Raw genomic sequence first — 16,549 nt, 5'->3', positions numbered from 1 at the left:
TGCACACAGTTTGGCACATTCTCTTTTCATTCTGTATCTTCACTCACAGATCACCCATATTCTTTATTTAATAGCATATACAGAATTCCGTAATTTAACCAGCCACTTATTTTGATGGACATTTAGTTAATGTACATTTCTAATATTCTATCCCCAATTCCTTATGTAGTAGTATATCAAGAAGTTGTGAAATAGACATGTTAAATAAGTTTCTTTCAACAAACAATGTTCTGTGCTGTACAGAGAATAATAAATTGTGAAAATTATTCTTTGTATTTTTCATCTGTTTTCTAAGTGTATTAATGGGGTATTAGCATTAAATGTAAGTCCTTTCAACTGTCTAAGCTAAGTACTGTAATTAGCATTAATTAATTTGAATGTTTTTTTTGAAACATTCATTAGTAAAATAAAGTTTATTTAGCTATGCTCATGATAGGACAGTGAGAGTTTATATTGTGTATCATCCTTTTTGTGGATTAAAAATAATAGATTTCGAACTAATGAATTTCTGTTAACTTGGATTTTGCTGCTGATTGATTATTTAAGTGTCATAACGAAACATTTAGTTGGTGATAGTCACTTAAGTCATCCATTAATTCATGACAGTTGAACCTGGGAAATAAGTTGTGGGTGAATGTGTGGTTTTGTTTTATTTTGTATTTCAAATAAACACAAACTTTACTCAGTTGTTCAATAATGTCATCTCTACTAACAAGGTAACAACTGATTGGTTCTCACAGAGGAAACTGCACTGCAAACAAGATGGGGAAGAAGGGACTGAGGAGGACACAGAGGAAAAATGTACTATCTGTTTGTCTATTTTAGAGGAAGGTGAAGATGTGAGGTAACTAGATGCTAATTATCTAAAGTCTGTTGTCAGAACTGTACAAGAGATTATATTTATTTAAAAGTAGACTAGAAACTGAATAAAGATTATTCCTGGCATACCCTGTTACCAATCTCTGACATTTAGAATTGGCTTCTTATAGTGAGTAAAAGAGTAAAAAGATTAAAGCCTCCATCTTGCCAATACAGGGATGGGAAATATACTGCCTATTTTTGGGCCACACCATGAGTCGGCCATGGAAATTTTGTGGTCAAAATTGTCTTCTACAAATCTTGGGGAAAGGAGAATTTGAGAGGCTTTTGAGGCTGAGACGGGGGAGATCGAGTTTAGCTCCATACAATTTATTTTACAGCATCTTTTTAAAAAATATATTTTTATTGATTTCAGAAAGGAAGGGAGAGGAAGAGAGAAACATCAATGATGAGAGTGAATTATTGATTGGCTGCCTCTTGCACACCCCACAATGGGGATCGAGCCCACAAGCTGGGCATGTGCCCTGAACAGGAATTGAACTGTAACCTCCTGGTTCATAGGTGGACGCTCAACACCGGTTGGGCTATAGCATCTTTTATAAATGGATTTTATCTTAAAATTTCCTCTTAACTTGTAGGACTACTCTCTTCTTGCAACTCTGTGATTTAGAAAATGTTATTATATTAACTCAATATTAATTTTAGGCATTTTCTTATAATCTCTTAAGTAATTGTTTTGTTTCTAGTTCTTTTTTTCTAATGTAACATAATCCCATGTGAAACAGGTTCTATATATATGTAACAGAACCATATGGTAATTTTGTTGCCCTAATTTATGAGGATAATTTTGTCATATTTTTTCAATTGGCCGAGAGAGAAAAATATAAACAATTGTCTTTTATATCACATAAAAGGTTTTTTTGAACATTGTATTTCCAATGAAGATTTATAAATATGGAAGATAGTTTTTACATTATTGACAATATTGTCAATAATGAGTAATTGCAACACTTCTTTTTAGCTACTATTTTTGCAAACTATTAGGAAGTCTGAAAATGTATGACAACTCTTAACAGTAGATGGAAGTAGGAATGGGTACTTAAGTCAGTAACTTATATCCCACTGTTATACTTAGATTTAATGTTACCCTGGATTTCCTAGTTTTTTTTTATTTCTCAATTTCTAATTGATAACTTAGTGTAGTGTACTTAAGTAAACATCTCCTTTTAACCTACTTTATAAAGGTAGCATAGTATTAAGTAAATGTAACAGTTAATGCAACAGTTATGTTGTAAACAATATAATATTAACCTTTAATCAATCATGTACTTAAGTTTAATATATAAAGATCCTCTAGATAGAAAATAATATTGATATTAAATCCCTTAATTAGTATGACATGGCTGCTAAATATTTATAATATGAATTCTGATGTTTTTGAGAGAGAATTAAATTATATATATTTAAAGCACTTCAATAATGTAATGATTTTGTAATGATTACATAACAGAGAAGGTACTGGCAACTTCAGTGTATTGGCAGCTCACATATAGAAACAAAAATAGCATTAATTGCCAGAGTAATTGTTCTTAAAATTCTTGAGATAGTACATGATTTGGTTTCATTGCTGTGCAATTATCTTGTTCATTTATACATTGTATTACTCAGAGTGTTAATTTAATATAGGTATAACTCTTATTAGAGAGGTGTTTTATTGTTTTGAATGGAAGAGGAAGATGTCTAATAACTTAAAAACATTACAATTACACGTATCATTTGTTTAAAAGGAAATGCCACATGCAGTTGTCATAAAATTAATTTTGCTTTTTGTTTTGTTTGCCTATAATAGACGCCTTCCCTGTATGCACCTTTTCCACCAAGTGTGTGTTGACCAGTGGTTGATTACCAATAAGAAGTGCCCCATATGCAGAGTGGACATTGAAGCCCAGCTGCCAAGTGAAAGTTGACACCATGTTTCAGAACTCTTGCCCTCCCTCTCATTCCCATCCTCCCGGTACTGCAGTTCAACCAAAGATGGCATGACTTACCTGCGCAGATTTGGAAGCCTTGAACTTAGAGTGCTGGCTCTGCTATATGGTACAACTAATGCTAGACCTACAGTTTATGTATACAGTTGATTTTGATGTATTTATAAAAGCTTTTTTTCTAGATTTGACATTTTTCCTGTATCATTTTACTGTATTTTTGCATGGTTCCTTGTATTGCATTTCTTTGCACATATTATGGGCTTGTGACCCTAAACTTGCAGGCAAGATTAGCTGCTTTAGTAAGTAGAATTTTGTGGTCTTTTTGTTTTTTACATAGTATCAGGTCTTAAGAATTATGAATTTTTTTTATCCATTACTAACCTTTAATTTAATCAATCATGTACTTTAGTTTGATGTATAAAGATCCTCTAGAAAATGATAATATTGTGTATTAAGACATTCCTTAATTAGGACAAAATGGCTGCTGTATATTTACAATATGGAGTTCTGAGTTAAATACCATCCTTAATACTGGGAACAGAATACAAACCATATTCAATCAGATGCAGGTGGTATTCACATCACCAGTGATCAATAGAAATTTTCTTGGTGTATCCTTTTCCTTTCAACACAATGCAGAGAGTTGATATTGATATTATACATTTAAACTGCTGTTCTGATTATATTTATCTTTTTCCTACTTCGTTTAAAACTTTATTTCCCTGGTTCAGTTTTTGCTGCTGTGAAACAGCTCTGATAAACACTAAATATTAATTTCAATTAGCTGGATTGTACATACTTGCAGATTTAACAAAATTTTGGGGAAATTGAAGAAGACATGTAGAATTTGTTTAGTCTTCTGCTAAGCACGTGTAGTAAAGATATCTGCTTACACTGATTTTGTACACACATTCAATCAGGATTTAGAATTGCAGTCATTAGCGGTTATCTATGCATTCATACTAAAGGTCCCAGGATCACTTTTAAGGGATTTTTATTAGTTTAAAGATAAATAAAGTTAGCTGAATCTACATGTCTCTTGTTTTATTTCTCTTTAAACTTGAAAACAGTAAATCTGCAGATACTGTGAGGCACAAATTATACTGTCAACCTACTGTTGCTCTGATTTTAGACTCCCACTTCATACATTAACCAAGAGTCGATCACTGATTTAAAATTTTTAATTTCAATAGTTAAGATTTACTGCATAATATAGAATATAAAGTTAAGTTAACATACTAACATTTCTCCTTTGGAGAAAGTTTTAATCCACTTCAAGATGCATATTATCAAGATGCTTTCATATACAGGATAGCCTAATTTTATTTGTTTAAATATGCTTAATATGTCCCAGATTGCAAATGCATCAGTCAGTAACATCACTGTCTGTACGTGGAAGACATGTTCCCATGGATCATATGTGAAGATGTCAATAAGCTTGCATTAAGCCACCTGCTTTGTAAGTGGATTGATTAATAAATAACTTATATTTCTATTGTCTTTGTGTTTTATAATTAGTTTTTGTAAAACAGTTTACATTAAACATCTTGGAATTCAAAAATAGTGATCTCTCTGAAGTTGACATTTGCATAATTGACAAGTGCAAATTTGCTTTTGGTGTTTGTATTCATTTAGTTATGGCTATTTGTCTTTTTTGTATTATTAAATGTTACACTGTAGTAATTGTCAATATCAAACATGCTTCAACATAGTGTGTGTAGAGATGGAAGATGGACTGTGGTAAAGAAATTTGGATATAAAATAATATTTTTAAAAATACTTGATTAAGCTGCAGATGTAGAAGGGTAGAGGGCAGGGGCTCGGGGAGGCCAGAGAATGAAAGAGTGGTTCATGTCTGCCATCTTACTGGGGAAAAGAGCAAGTAGCCTGTCTTCAAGGAGCCTGTGGTGGATGTAGGACTTTGCCAAGGGATAAGATGGGGAGAATTCTACATAAAGGACTCCTCTTGATGTTCCCAAAACACAAAAAGTGCAGATAGATTTCTCTATTTTTTAAGATTTCATCAGATTTAGATGCACAACTACCTGTTGACCTGTTCAATAATTGCTACTGAATTTTTATTAGATAAAGCCTTATTATTTTAAAATTTATTTAATGCAAGTATTTGTGGCATAAACCTGAATTGTTAATGCAGGAGCTTATAAGGTACTGTAGTTAGTTAAAGGAAAATGTGATTAGTAATGAACAAGTAAGGAAGAAAATTTTTAATATTTTAACTTTTTGTGCTTTGTTTTGGTGTTTTACATATTTTGCTGCATCTTATGTCAAAATGAAAATTTCAGTGATAGTTGTCCAAATACTTTAAAATTCTTTTGTCAGCAAATCCTTATTTTTATTGTTGTTAATATGCAAGTGATAAACTGATATTTGAAACATTTTTCTTACTCTGGTGACTTTATTTTAGCTGCAAACACACTTCATCAATTGAACCATAATGCTTTGACATACAGAAAACTAGCTCTGTTTTAAAAATGGTATTTGTAACACTGAAATTAAAATATAAACTCTGTGGACATTTTATTATTAGTGTTTCATAAGTGGGAATAGTTTAATTCCATAGAAAATGCATCCTGATTTTTCACTTAACTTACAAAACCTCTGGAAACAGTAAATTTTCTTGTTTATTCAAGACTTATCCAATATGTGTCACGGTATTGGATATATCAAGATCAAAATATCCTCTGAATTATAGATTTCAGTAATTTTCTTCAATTAAGACTCATATCCAAAACAAATATTTCTTACTGAGAAAGTTAAATGTTACCAATTTTGTGGTTGGGCCTACTAGGGACAGTCTCCTCTCTCCTGTGTATCCTGTCATAGGCCACACAAATGATTTTTGGGATGCTTTAGTGTCAGACAGACTTGGGCGTTGAACTGTGCGGTTTTGAACAACTGAAGCTTTCTGAGCCTCATTTTTTAACCCTTTGCACTCCGAACCATTCTGGACATTGGCTACCAGCTACTCGACGCTACTTTGCTGCGGAAACGTGCATTTACAGACCCTCGTATTATTTAGTATAATTTTGGAACCAAGTAACGTATTATAATGATATTGGACTTATATGAATTGGGTGACATCAAGGAATGTATATTTTCAAAAAAAACAATATTTTATTGTTTATAATTTTGTACAGTATGATAAGTTTTGTAACACTCCCCAATATGCATTGCAGGCTGATTAGTGCATGTTTGACAGTAATAAGTGGTTTGACGCCTGCCACCAGGTGTTTTCCTGTTAGAACACACAATGCAGTCCCGTTTTCTTTGTCCCACATCGGGAATATGTAGTTTATTGTTTAATCTGACACAAAGCCCGCTGACATTTCTTGTATATATCTTAGTAATTTTACGATATTTTTATTTAATTTCTTGTGCCATTTCAAGATAAAACTTCAGGGAAACATGCATGTCTCAAAAAGTTGCGTTGAAATAACTCAATTCCCCGTAATCACTAATAAACTGCAATGTCCCCTGAGAGGGGACATCCGAGTGATATGCTAGAATTCCGATGTCCCCTGAGAGGGGACAGCGGAGTGCAAAGGGTTAATTTTTATAAAACAGAAGTTAGGTTATTAGAATTAAATGAGACAGTGAGTATGAAGAGCATATAGTGCATACTTATGAAAATAAGTTCACTCAATGCTTGCTCCATCTCACCTCACCACCCAAATACCCTTGCCTTTGGTTACAAATTGTAGCCTAGCAAGGTACTGAACTGTAGATCAGGGTTTGTGCTAATCTTTCTCTTATATACAAGCAGCTAATTACTAGAAAAGCAGGAACAATCCTCTTCAGCCCTTCTCTGATGAGTTGGAGTTTTTCTCCTACCAGAGGGTCAGAAGAATCCCAGCACATGTGCTTTCTTCCTTTGCCTTGCAGTCACAGCAGGAGCATCACCCACCAGAACCATCCAGTGCTGTGTGTTAGGCAGCTACTGCTAGTGGATCAGAATTGGTGCAGGAGAGGAAACCATTTATTCTCTCTGACGTAAAAGAAAATTTTATGGAGAAACTAACAACTAGAATTTTTCATTCTCTCCTAATTGTGTTAGGCAGCCCAGCTGGTGTGGCTCAGTAGTTGAGCATCGGCCTACGGTATGAACTAGGAGGTCACAGTTCGATTCCAGTCAAGAGTACATGCCCAGGTTGTGGGCTTGATCCCCAGTGTGGGCCTTGCAGGAGGCAACAGATGAATGATTCTCTCTCATCATTGATGTTTCTATCTCTCTCTCTCCCTCTCCCTTCCTCTCTGAAATCAATAAAAATATATTTTTAAAATATATATTTTTCCAATAATAAATTAACGTTATCTTCATAGATTTGCTTGTAGGCAGATGCGAACCATGAACATTCCTCTATTAATGAAAATCTTTCAATGTTGGGGTTCATGTTTTCACACTTTTTAAAATGCTTTTTAAAATAGATTTTTGTTGATTTCAGAGAGGAAGGAAGAGACATATTTTCACACTTTTTAATGAGCTTTCTGAGGTCTGCAAAAGCTTCTGCTACACCCTTCACTGAATATTCTTGGGAGGGAGGTGTCTTCTTTTTCTTCTGGTTTTCTTTTTCCTTGCCTCTTCTTCAGCTATGTGTTGCTGTTCCATTTCCCTCAACTCATTAGTTCCTCAGGAACCACCTTTAAGGAGCTTCTCAAAGTCATCCTCATCCACACCCATCTCACCCTCAGCCTCGCTGACTTTTGCAACCTTTGTGCTATGATGGTATGACAGCTACCATATCACTAGGCACTAGGAATTTTTTATCTCCACCTTCCTGTATGTGGCCTGTCAATGACCACATGACTGCATTTAAAACAAAACATCACAGTTAATAACTCTTATCTCCTATGTCAAGACCTAGTCTATAGACACCTGGACTGATGTGGCCAAAATCCTACCAAAGACTATTCCAGCAAACAAAAAGGCTTACTTGGTGCAAAGATTGCGGACGCCCCAAATAAGTGCATCTCTTTCCTGTAACAAACCACCCCAAATCTTGGTGGCTTAAAACACATTTGCTGGTAGTTGTACAACTTGGACAGGGCAGGAGTAGCTCATCTCTCAGTGTGGTATGACGTGTTCACGTGGCTGCATTCAGCCGGGAGCTCCCCTGGGGTAGAATGTCCACTGTGGCCCCCTTCAGATGTCTGATGCTCCCGCTGTGGTGGCTGGGGCAGCTGAAAACTCACTGGGCATTTCTCTCAGTGTGACCTCTGAGGGATAGCTTGGTAGACCTGTTTCCATGCTGGCTCAGCGCTCTAAGAAAGAAGAAACTGCCAGGCCTGGAACAGGCACAGTATCATTTTATCACCTTCTGTTGGTCATATTGAGTAATGCGGCTAGCCCAGATTCCAGGGGAGGGGAGACAGACTATACCTGTTAATAGAAGCGGTAGCAAAAAATTGTGGCCATCCTAATCTATCACAGCAAAGCCCCGTTGCTTTGTCAGAATTCCGAGTACAAGCTTCCTGAATGTATTTAGACCCCCACCCCTAAAACAAAGTCTAGAATTGGAGAAGCCATATGTGCAAAATGGTCTCAGCGGAATCGCTTTCCTATGCTGATATTTGAGAAAAACTTACGGGATGGAGATGGCTAGGGTTTCTGGTCCTTCGACTACAATATTTTTGTATAATTTAGAAATTCTTTCTGTGGTGTTCTTGATAGATGATTATTGTAATGGTTAATTTTGTGCAGCTTGACTGCACCATGAAGTGCCCAGACATTTGCTCAAATGTTACTCTGGGTGTATCTGTGGGAGTGTTTCTAGATGAGATGAACATTAGTATCTGTAGACTATGTAAAGCAGATTGCCCTCCCTAATGTGGGTGGGCCCCAGCCAATCAGTTGAAGGCCTGAATAGAACAAAAAGATTTGCCTCCCCAGCCCCTCACCTGTAAATGAGGGAGAATTCCTCCTGCCTGACTGCCTTGGAGCTGGGACATCGTTTTTCTCCTGCTTTTGTATTCAAAGTGAGGCTCTTCTTGTGTCTCTAGCCTGTCACCTTTGGACTGGAACTCCACCATAGGCTCTCCCTGGTCTCCAGATTACAGACTGGATTATGGGATTTATCAGCTTCCATAATCTATCAGCTACCTCTGGGGAACCTTGGCTAATGCAATTATCATGCCTCTGGTTATGTTCTTCCAGAAATGAGGGGTCACTGCTTTAAAAAAAGAAAAATGTTTTAATTGATTTCAGAGAGAGGAAAGAAGAGGGGGAGAGGAATAGAAACATCAATGATTAGAGAGAATCATTGATTGGCTGCCTCCTGCATGCCCCCTACTCAGGATCAAGCCTGCAATGCAACCCAGGCATGTGCTCAGACTGAAATTGAACCATGACCTCCTGGTTCATGGATCGACACTCAACCATTGAGCTGGCTGGGCAGAGGTCACTACTTATTGAAGAAGCACATTTCTTTTGTAAACAGTTGCAATCATTCTTTTCCTTTGGTAGATCTTCCTATAAGCTCACATAGGGTCCTATTCTATATTCTAGAGCAGTGATGGCGAACCTTTTGAGCTCGACGTGTCAGCATTTTGAAAAACCCTAACTTAACTCTGGTGCCGTGTCACATATAGAAATTGTTTGATATTTGCAACCATAGTAAAACAAAGACTTATATTTTTGATATTTATTTTATACTAGAGGCCCAGTGCACAAAAATTTGTGCACTGGTTGGGGGGGGGGGGGTGTCCCTCAGCCCCACTTGTGCCCTCTCACAGTCTGGGACCCCTCGGGAGATAATGACCTGCTGGCTTAGGCCTGCTCCGGGTGGCAGAGGGCAGGCCCAATCCCTAGGTGCAGCCCCTGGTTGGGCTCAGAGCAGGGCTGATTGGGGGGTTGGAGCGCCGCCCCCTGTCATGCACAGAGCAGGGCGGATCAGGAGGTTGCGATGCCACCCCAGTCACGCTCAGGATAGGGCCGATTGGGGGGTTGGGGCGCCGCCTCCTGTCACACTCAAGGCAGGGTCGATGGGGAGGTTGCGGCGCCACCCCCTGTCACGCACAGAGCACGGCCCATCAGGGGGGTTGGGGCTCTGTACCCTGTCACACACAGAGCAGGGCCGATCAGGGGGTTGGGGCACTCCCCCCTGTCACATTCAGGGCAGGGCCGATGGGGAGATTATGGTTCCACCCCGTCACATACAGAGCAGGGCCCATGGAGGGGTTGGGGCGCCGCACCCTGTCACACACAGAGCAGGGCCGATCAGGGGGTTGGGGCGCCACACCCTGTCACGAACAGAGCAGGGTGGATAGGGAGGTTGTGGCCCCGCCCCCTGTCACACACAGAGCCGCAGGGTGATCAGGGGGTTTGGGCACTGCCCCCTGTCACGCTGCTCCAGGGGCCAGGAGGCCTTGCGGCTCTGCTGATCCCGGTGCTGGGAGGCCTCGCTGCTCTGCTGATCCCTGGTTCGGGAGGCCTCGCGGCTCCGCTGATCCCGGTGCTGGGAGGCATATTACCCTTTTACTCTTATAGGATAGAGGCCTGGTGCATGGGTGGGGGCCGGCTGGTTTGCCCTGAAGGGTGTCCTGGATCAGGGTGGGGGCCCCGCTTGGGTGCCTGGCCAGCCTGGATAAGGGGATGATGGCTGTTTGCAGCTGGTCACACCCCCTTTAGGGTGGGGGTCCCCACTGGGGTGCCTGGCCAGCCTGGATGATGGCCTGGTGGCTGTTTGCAGCTGGTCACACCCCCTTCAGGGTGGGGGTCCCCACTGGGGTGCCTGGCCAGTCTGGGTGAGGGGCTGAGGGCCGTTTTCAGGCTGGTGGGCGACTGAAGCTTCCAACCTGTCCTTTTTTTCTTTTATTCTGGGATTTATTTACCTTCTATGGCTGTCACTGGAGCTGAAAGCCGGCTTTAGCTCTGAGGCCGGCTCCAGCTTGAGGCCTCGGCTGCTGAAAGCAGGTATCTGGTTTGTTGGGTTCTATAATTGTAACACTGTTTCGATCCTGCTCGCTCCAGCTCTGACGGCTGAAAGCAGGTATCTGGGTTTGTTTTGTTTTTTTTTGCTTCTATAATTGCAACAATGTTTCTTAAACTGCAGCTCAGAGCCCAGCAGCAGAAGGTGGGGAACCTTGGCTTCCTCCATCATGGAGCAAGCAAGCCTCCAGTTCGCTTCACTGCCTGGCTGCTGGCCGCCATCTTGGTTGGCAGTTAATTTGCTTATTGCCCTGATTAGCCAATGGGAAGGGTAGTGATGTTACGGCTAATTACCATGTTTCTCTTTTATTAGATAGGATATTTAAATGCCATTTAACAAAGAAAAATCAACCAAAAAAATGAGTTCGCGTGTCACCTCTGACACGCGTGTCATAGGTTCGCCATCACTGTTCTAGAGCATAAATCTGGTTTCTTGCTATTTGCTAGCTCCTCAGATATTTATGGTAGGACTTCTGTCTTGACTTCTTTAGGTCTACAAGTGAAAGATCCTTAGAACCTTTGTTTTTGTTTAAACTGAATCTTAAGCCTCGTAGCTGTTCTTATCACCATTTTCTGGATAATTCTAGTTTATTAATGTTCTTCAAAGTACAACACCTATTAACGATCATTATTCCAGAGGTGGTCTGAACATTTATGGAATTACATAATTCCATGTTAGGTATGAGTTAGGTCTTGGAATGGTGGTATTTTCTAAGAGAGCACAGGTTTCCAGAAAAACAGGTGTGAAAATAGGAGGAATAAGAATGGATTGGAAAAGGATTACAAACTGAAGAGAAATGAGACACCATCATCTATGTGATGATGGGATTGGCTCTCATGTCCCAATGGACCTGCACACCTCCCAGGCACAGCATAGCCTAGAATTGGGGCTGCAACAGAAAAAGTCAACTTGATATGCTAGTTGGGACATTCTTTGAATTCTTCAGCTCCTTAATGTCCCACTAAGGCTGACTAGGATATGATACAAAACTTAGTGTCTCACAATGTTTATCTTATAACAGTGAACCAGACATGCATGAATAATCGAACAGCATAATGTAAAAACACGAGTCAATGGTTTCTTATCCTCAACAGAACTCTTACCTTTCTACTCACTCTCTAAGCATGAGTGAATTATGGTGTTGTTCTTTCATGTACCTTATCTCTATATTTTAAGCACCATGAGGGTAGAGATGTAGTTTACTTGCTTTTGTTTTTTCCCCCTAATATATGCACAGTACCTTGCTTATAGAAGGCATTTGGTTGACTAAAATGTAACAACAAAAACAAGACAGATAATCCACAAGCGTGAGGTCCAGATTTTAAGAAAGCATTTTGAGTGAAGGCTCATAAAGGCACTAGAAAGGTGTTTCTTTCCACCTCTCAGGGTCTGTATTTCTGGGCAAATGTACAGGCCCTAGACTAGGACATACCCATGTACCCTGCCTAGCCAGCAATACTGGAAAAGACAATGTTGAGCTAGTATTGGTCAAGGTGAAAGCAGTAGGTCAATATGGACAAGCAAGGCAGAAGAAAAGGCTTTATTTTTGTAAGAAAGAAATTATCATGAAAGTTACTAAATTTATTTATAACTTAGTTTGTGCAACTCTTGACAAAATTTTAACCAAAGCCCTGAAAACTTTTTTCAAATTTTTTTTATTGATTTCAGAGCGGAAGGAAGGGGGAGAGAGAGATAGGAACATCAATCATGAGAGAAGCATGCCTCACACTGGGGATTGAGACCACGACCTGGGTGTGTGCCCTGACTGGAAATCAAACCGTGATCTCCTGGTTCATGGGTTGACACTCAACCATTGAGTCATGCCGGCAGGCAAAACTTTATTTTTTTAATCCTCACCTAAGGATATGTTTATTGATTCCCTGACTGGGAATGGAACTGTAACCTTTTAGTGCATGGGTATGACACTCTGAATGATGTTCCAACCAAGGGTCTGTCATTTCTCTTCAAATGCCTCTCAAACCTTCCCCCCCAACCCTCCCATTCTCCAAACTCGTCCAAGTTTCACCTGGGAAACCCTTAGCTTTCCCACCCACTCTAATCCACCCTCCATGCCTCTCAGGGGTCAGATTTCTAAAGCAAAATTTTGACAAAGTTATTATGCTTCTTAAAAAATGTCCTTGATTCCTCATTTTCTGGACTTTTGCAGCTTTATCTTTAATATACTTATCATCCAAATGCCCAAGACTACATACATGGCTTTTTTTCACAGGTTTATTCTTATTGTTCCCACTTCTTTTATGCCTTTGCCATTGCCGTCTGCTAAAATCTAACCCTCCATCAAAGCTCAGCTCTAATGTCCCCCTTCTAGTAAGCCTTCCTTCATCTCCCCCCATTTTGAATTAATCTCTCCTTTGTGCTCAGTATTTTATAGGTTCTGCCTCTTAGAGTAATTTTGTTTCGAAATATCCCCTTTCTTGTTTTGAACTTGAGGACATGGCTCATACTATATTCTCTGTGTTCCCTGCAGTGCCTGGCACACTGACATGTTAATTTTAATATATCAAATATAGTTTAGTTTATCTCCTAGCTAGTTGAAAGAAGAGAAGAAATCAAACTGGTAGGTAGAAATGGGTGGTGGTGGGAAACAAATGGGATAAGAGCAACTGAGGGAGGGAAATTAGTGCCACATTAGGAAGACAGCTGTGTTCTGATCAAAATCAGCTGATGAAAATCATCATTTGTCAGTTATGTCATTCACAAATTAATGGTATATTAATTACACCGGGCCCTTGATGTCCTCACTGTGATCTGGAACAATGGCTACCGAAGGTCACCAAGAACAGAAGGGGAAAGTATTCTTCAAGGAAACCAGGAACATGAGGTAAGCTTTTGGACTTGTCCTATGTGATACACTTGCACGTAACCCAAGTGAATTGGCGTTAAAATGCAGCAATAAATAAGCACCTGGTTATGGGCACTGGAGATGAAATGGTGCAAAAACACAACACCCCTGCCCACCTGGAGCACATGCAGTGCATCTGCTGAAATTAAGCAGCACCTGGGGCTGAGTTTCAGAGGGTCCTAGTGGGACTTCTAGGAGGGCTATGAGGTTTCCAGCCTTGACTTGACCTGGGCAATTTTTGCCTCCTAAAAATTTAAATTCTCCATCAACAGTGGCTATCTGACTGTGAAGTAGTCTCAATGGGGGAAAGTCCTGGATCAAAAGAATCCTAAGACTGGGAGAAAGAAGTGGGTATCTGAATAAGAAATAGGAAATAAGGAGGGTCTGTCAAACAGCAAGCAAATCTTTGGTGATTCAGAAGGATAATTCTCATAGCCAAGACTGCAAGCCTGTACCCCCAGCTGGGGATTTAGGTGTCAGAACAGAAGAATTCCCATTTGGTGCTCTAGGGCCTGGACACTTGTGCAGGAACCTCAGAATCTCTGTCTCTGACGCCTTTCCATGGGGTTGGAAGACACTAGGCAACAGGTACCTTGAAGCCCAATAGGCCCTGCCAAAGCAAGCACTCACTTTGTTTCCGACCAGACCAGTCCAGTACTGGTGCTCTGTGCTTTTCTTGGGGTGCTCCTTCTGCCTGCAATATTCTTCCTTCACCCCATACTCACTGAAGTTCACATGCATATCTTTTTGAAGCAGTACTTGACCAAGAAATGAAAATAAAGTGAATTGATCATGTAGAATTTTACATGACCAATTGGTTAATTTTCTATTCAATTTCCTTCGAGGACTGTTCCAAACTTTCCCCAGTCTTCACTCTTTCTGCCAACTGTAAATAGAGTGAACAAATGGTAACTGCAGTGGAAAGAGCACAGGCTTTGGAATTAGACCAATTACAAATCCTGGCTCTGAAACTCAAGTGCTATGACTGCAGCCGAGACATTTAACTTCTCGGAGCCTTCGTTTTTTCAAATTGAGATAATATGTGACAGATGTTAACTAGAATTATTGTGATGATCATTCTGCAATATATACAAATATAGAATAATGTTGTACACCTAAAATTAATGTCACTTTTACCTCAATAAAAAAATGACAAAAATTGGGATACTACCTGCTTTATAAGGATTGTTATGAGGCTTCAACGAGAAAGTTTATATAAATTAGTATATAGGAGGAGTGACCAATGTTATCTAAGGCAGGAGGGAACAGGACATAAAAACATAGGACCATAATACATTAAACAAGAGGTTGAATCACAGTTAATTTGTAAGGTTCTAGGTTAGTTGCAGTGAGGGATACAAAAGAAATTACTTCCATTTATAATGAAAATACAATATGTCTAATATGGATTAAAGTAATTTATTTTGACAATGTCAAGTTAGTTAATAAGAACACTTTACCACTCGTTGCATTTTTGTTTACAAAGCCCTGTAAGATGGTGAAGACTTTTATAGTTGTAGCTCTTAACACCATATTATAATAATAAAGCAGAAATATGCCGAAACCGGTTTGGCTCAGTGGATAGAGCGTCGGCCTGCGGACTGAGGGATCCCAGGTTCGATTCCGGTCAAGGGCATGTACCTGGGTTGCGGGCACATCCCCAGTGGGAGGTGTGCAGGAGGCAGCTGATCGATATTTCTCTCTCATCGATGTTTCTAACTCTCTATTCCTCTCCCTTCCTCTCTGAAAAAAATCAATAAAATATATTTAAAAAAAAAGAAATAAAGCAGAAATATAATTTTACTCACAACCCCAATGCATTAAAAATCTATTTTCCTTCCCAAGACTTTTCCTTATAGGATGATGGGTACACTAACATCTTGCTATGCTGCTTCGTAGCTGTAGTTATTCCTGTTTTATAAAAGAGGAAACAGGTTTAGAAATGTCAGATGCAAGGGCAAGGGAAGGAATTTAATACAGATCATTTAACTTCATTTAAGGCTTATTGGTACCCCAATAATAGAGAGGTAAACCATTTTTTAAAGAGTAGACTAGGTGTGATAAGAATTCTGGCTCAAATGCTTAGATGATGCCTGTTTTCAGGAGTCATTGCACTACCTTTATTGTGGGCCTTGGGCCTTTCTTTACCTCTTCCTTCTCCCCTTTCCAGTTCTTCTCACTTGTTTCTTTCCTGTTTTCCTGTCTTGACTTGATCCTCCTAGCCTTCTGCTCAAGGCTGGATCACACCTTCTTTTTCATTCTAAAGCATTCTGCACATCATAGGATCACTTATTCAACGAACATTTATTGAGCACCAACCAAAACACATACCAAGCAATGGTAATAGGTGCCGGCAACAATGAAGATCTTACATGAATCACAAATCACACCAATGGCATTTACCTTTTCTCCTTTTTGCCTCTCCTGGGAATCTTAGCTTTTGGATAAACGCCACAATTCCCACTCCCTTAGCACACGTTTGAGTCTCAACTACCTTATACAATGCAGCTCTGAGCCACCCAAGGGCGCCTGTTCACGACCCAAACCAACCCAACCTGAACTCCAACTCGAAATTTCCGGAAGAGGAATAAAGATCAGAAATCGCATTTTCAGGGTGCTCCCTAGAGCCAACTTCCGCCCACCCAGTACAAACGTAGAGAAACATCGTAGCTGAGGCCTTATTAAAATTCAGAGAAGACGCCCTACGTCTGATTTCTCAATGGGACATTTAATTGTTTATCTCGGAGGCCGAGATTTTTTTAAAAGACACGCAGAAAAACAACCGGTTGTTATGACAATCAAACGTCTGGAAAGTTCAGCCAATCAGCATGCGGGAATGCCTCCCGCTTAGCCAATGGGAAGAGCGCACCGTGCGTACGGCCGCCCAATGGGGGCGCGAGCGGCGCGGTATTTGAATCCTGGAACTAGGCGAC

The 16,549-nt window shown here is 39.8% G+C and overlaps 1 protein-coding gene across 8 annotated transcripts in view; it reads left to right on the top strand.

Annotated features, from left to right (window-relative positions):
• RNF111 (ring finger protein 111) overlaps positions 1-4,307 on the top strand; it is a 105,226-nt gene extending 100,919 nt beyond the window's left edge. For 5 of the 8 annotated variants that reach the window (XM_070421723.1, XM_070421768.1, XM_070421742.1 and 2 more), the window contains 2 exons: positions 717-844; positions 2,669-4,307. In XM_070421723.1, coding sequence (XP_070277824.1) covers positions 717-844; positions 2,669-2,786 — 246 coding nt within the window. In that variant the 3' untranslated portion in view covers positions 2,787-4,307. The remainder of the gene's footprint in view (positions 1-716; positions 845-2,668) is intronic. The other 3 variants (XM_070421760.1, XM_070421749.1, XM_070421733.1) reach the window with 1 other exon arrangement.
• The last annotated feature ends 12,242 nt before the right edge of the window (positions 4,308-16,549 follow it).

Source organism: Myotis yumanensis, unplaced genomic scaffold (assembly GCF_028538775.1).
Source record: "Myotis yumanensis isolate MYYU_CA2020_CCGP unplaced genomic scaffold, mMyoYum1.0.hap1 SCAF_1, whole genome shotgun sequence".
In the NCBI taxonomy this organism is placed as follows: Eukaryota; Metazoa; Chordata; class Mammalia; order Chiroptera; family Vespertilionidae; genus Myotis; species Myotis yumanensis.
The sequence above is the reverse complement of the archived record's forward strand: the minus strand, read 5'-3'. Positions and strand labels throughout refer to the sequence as shown.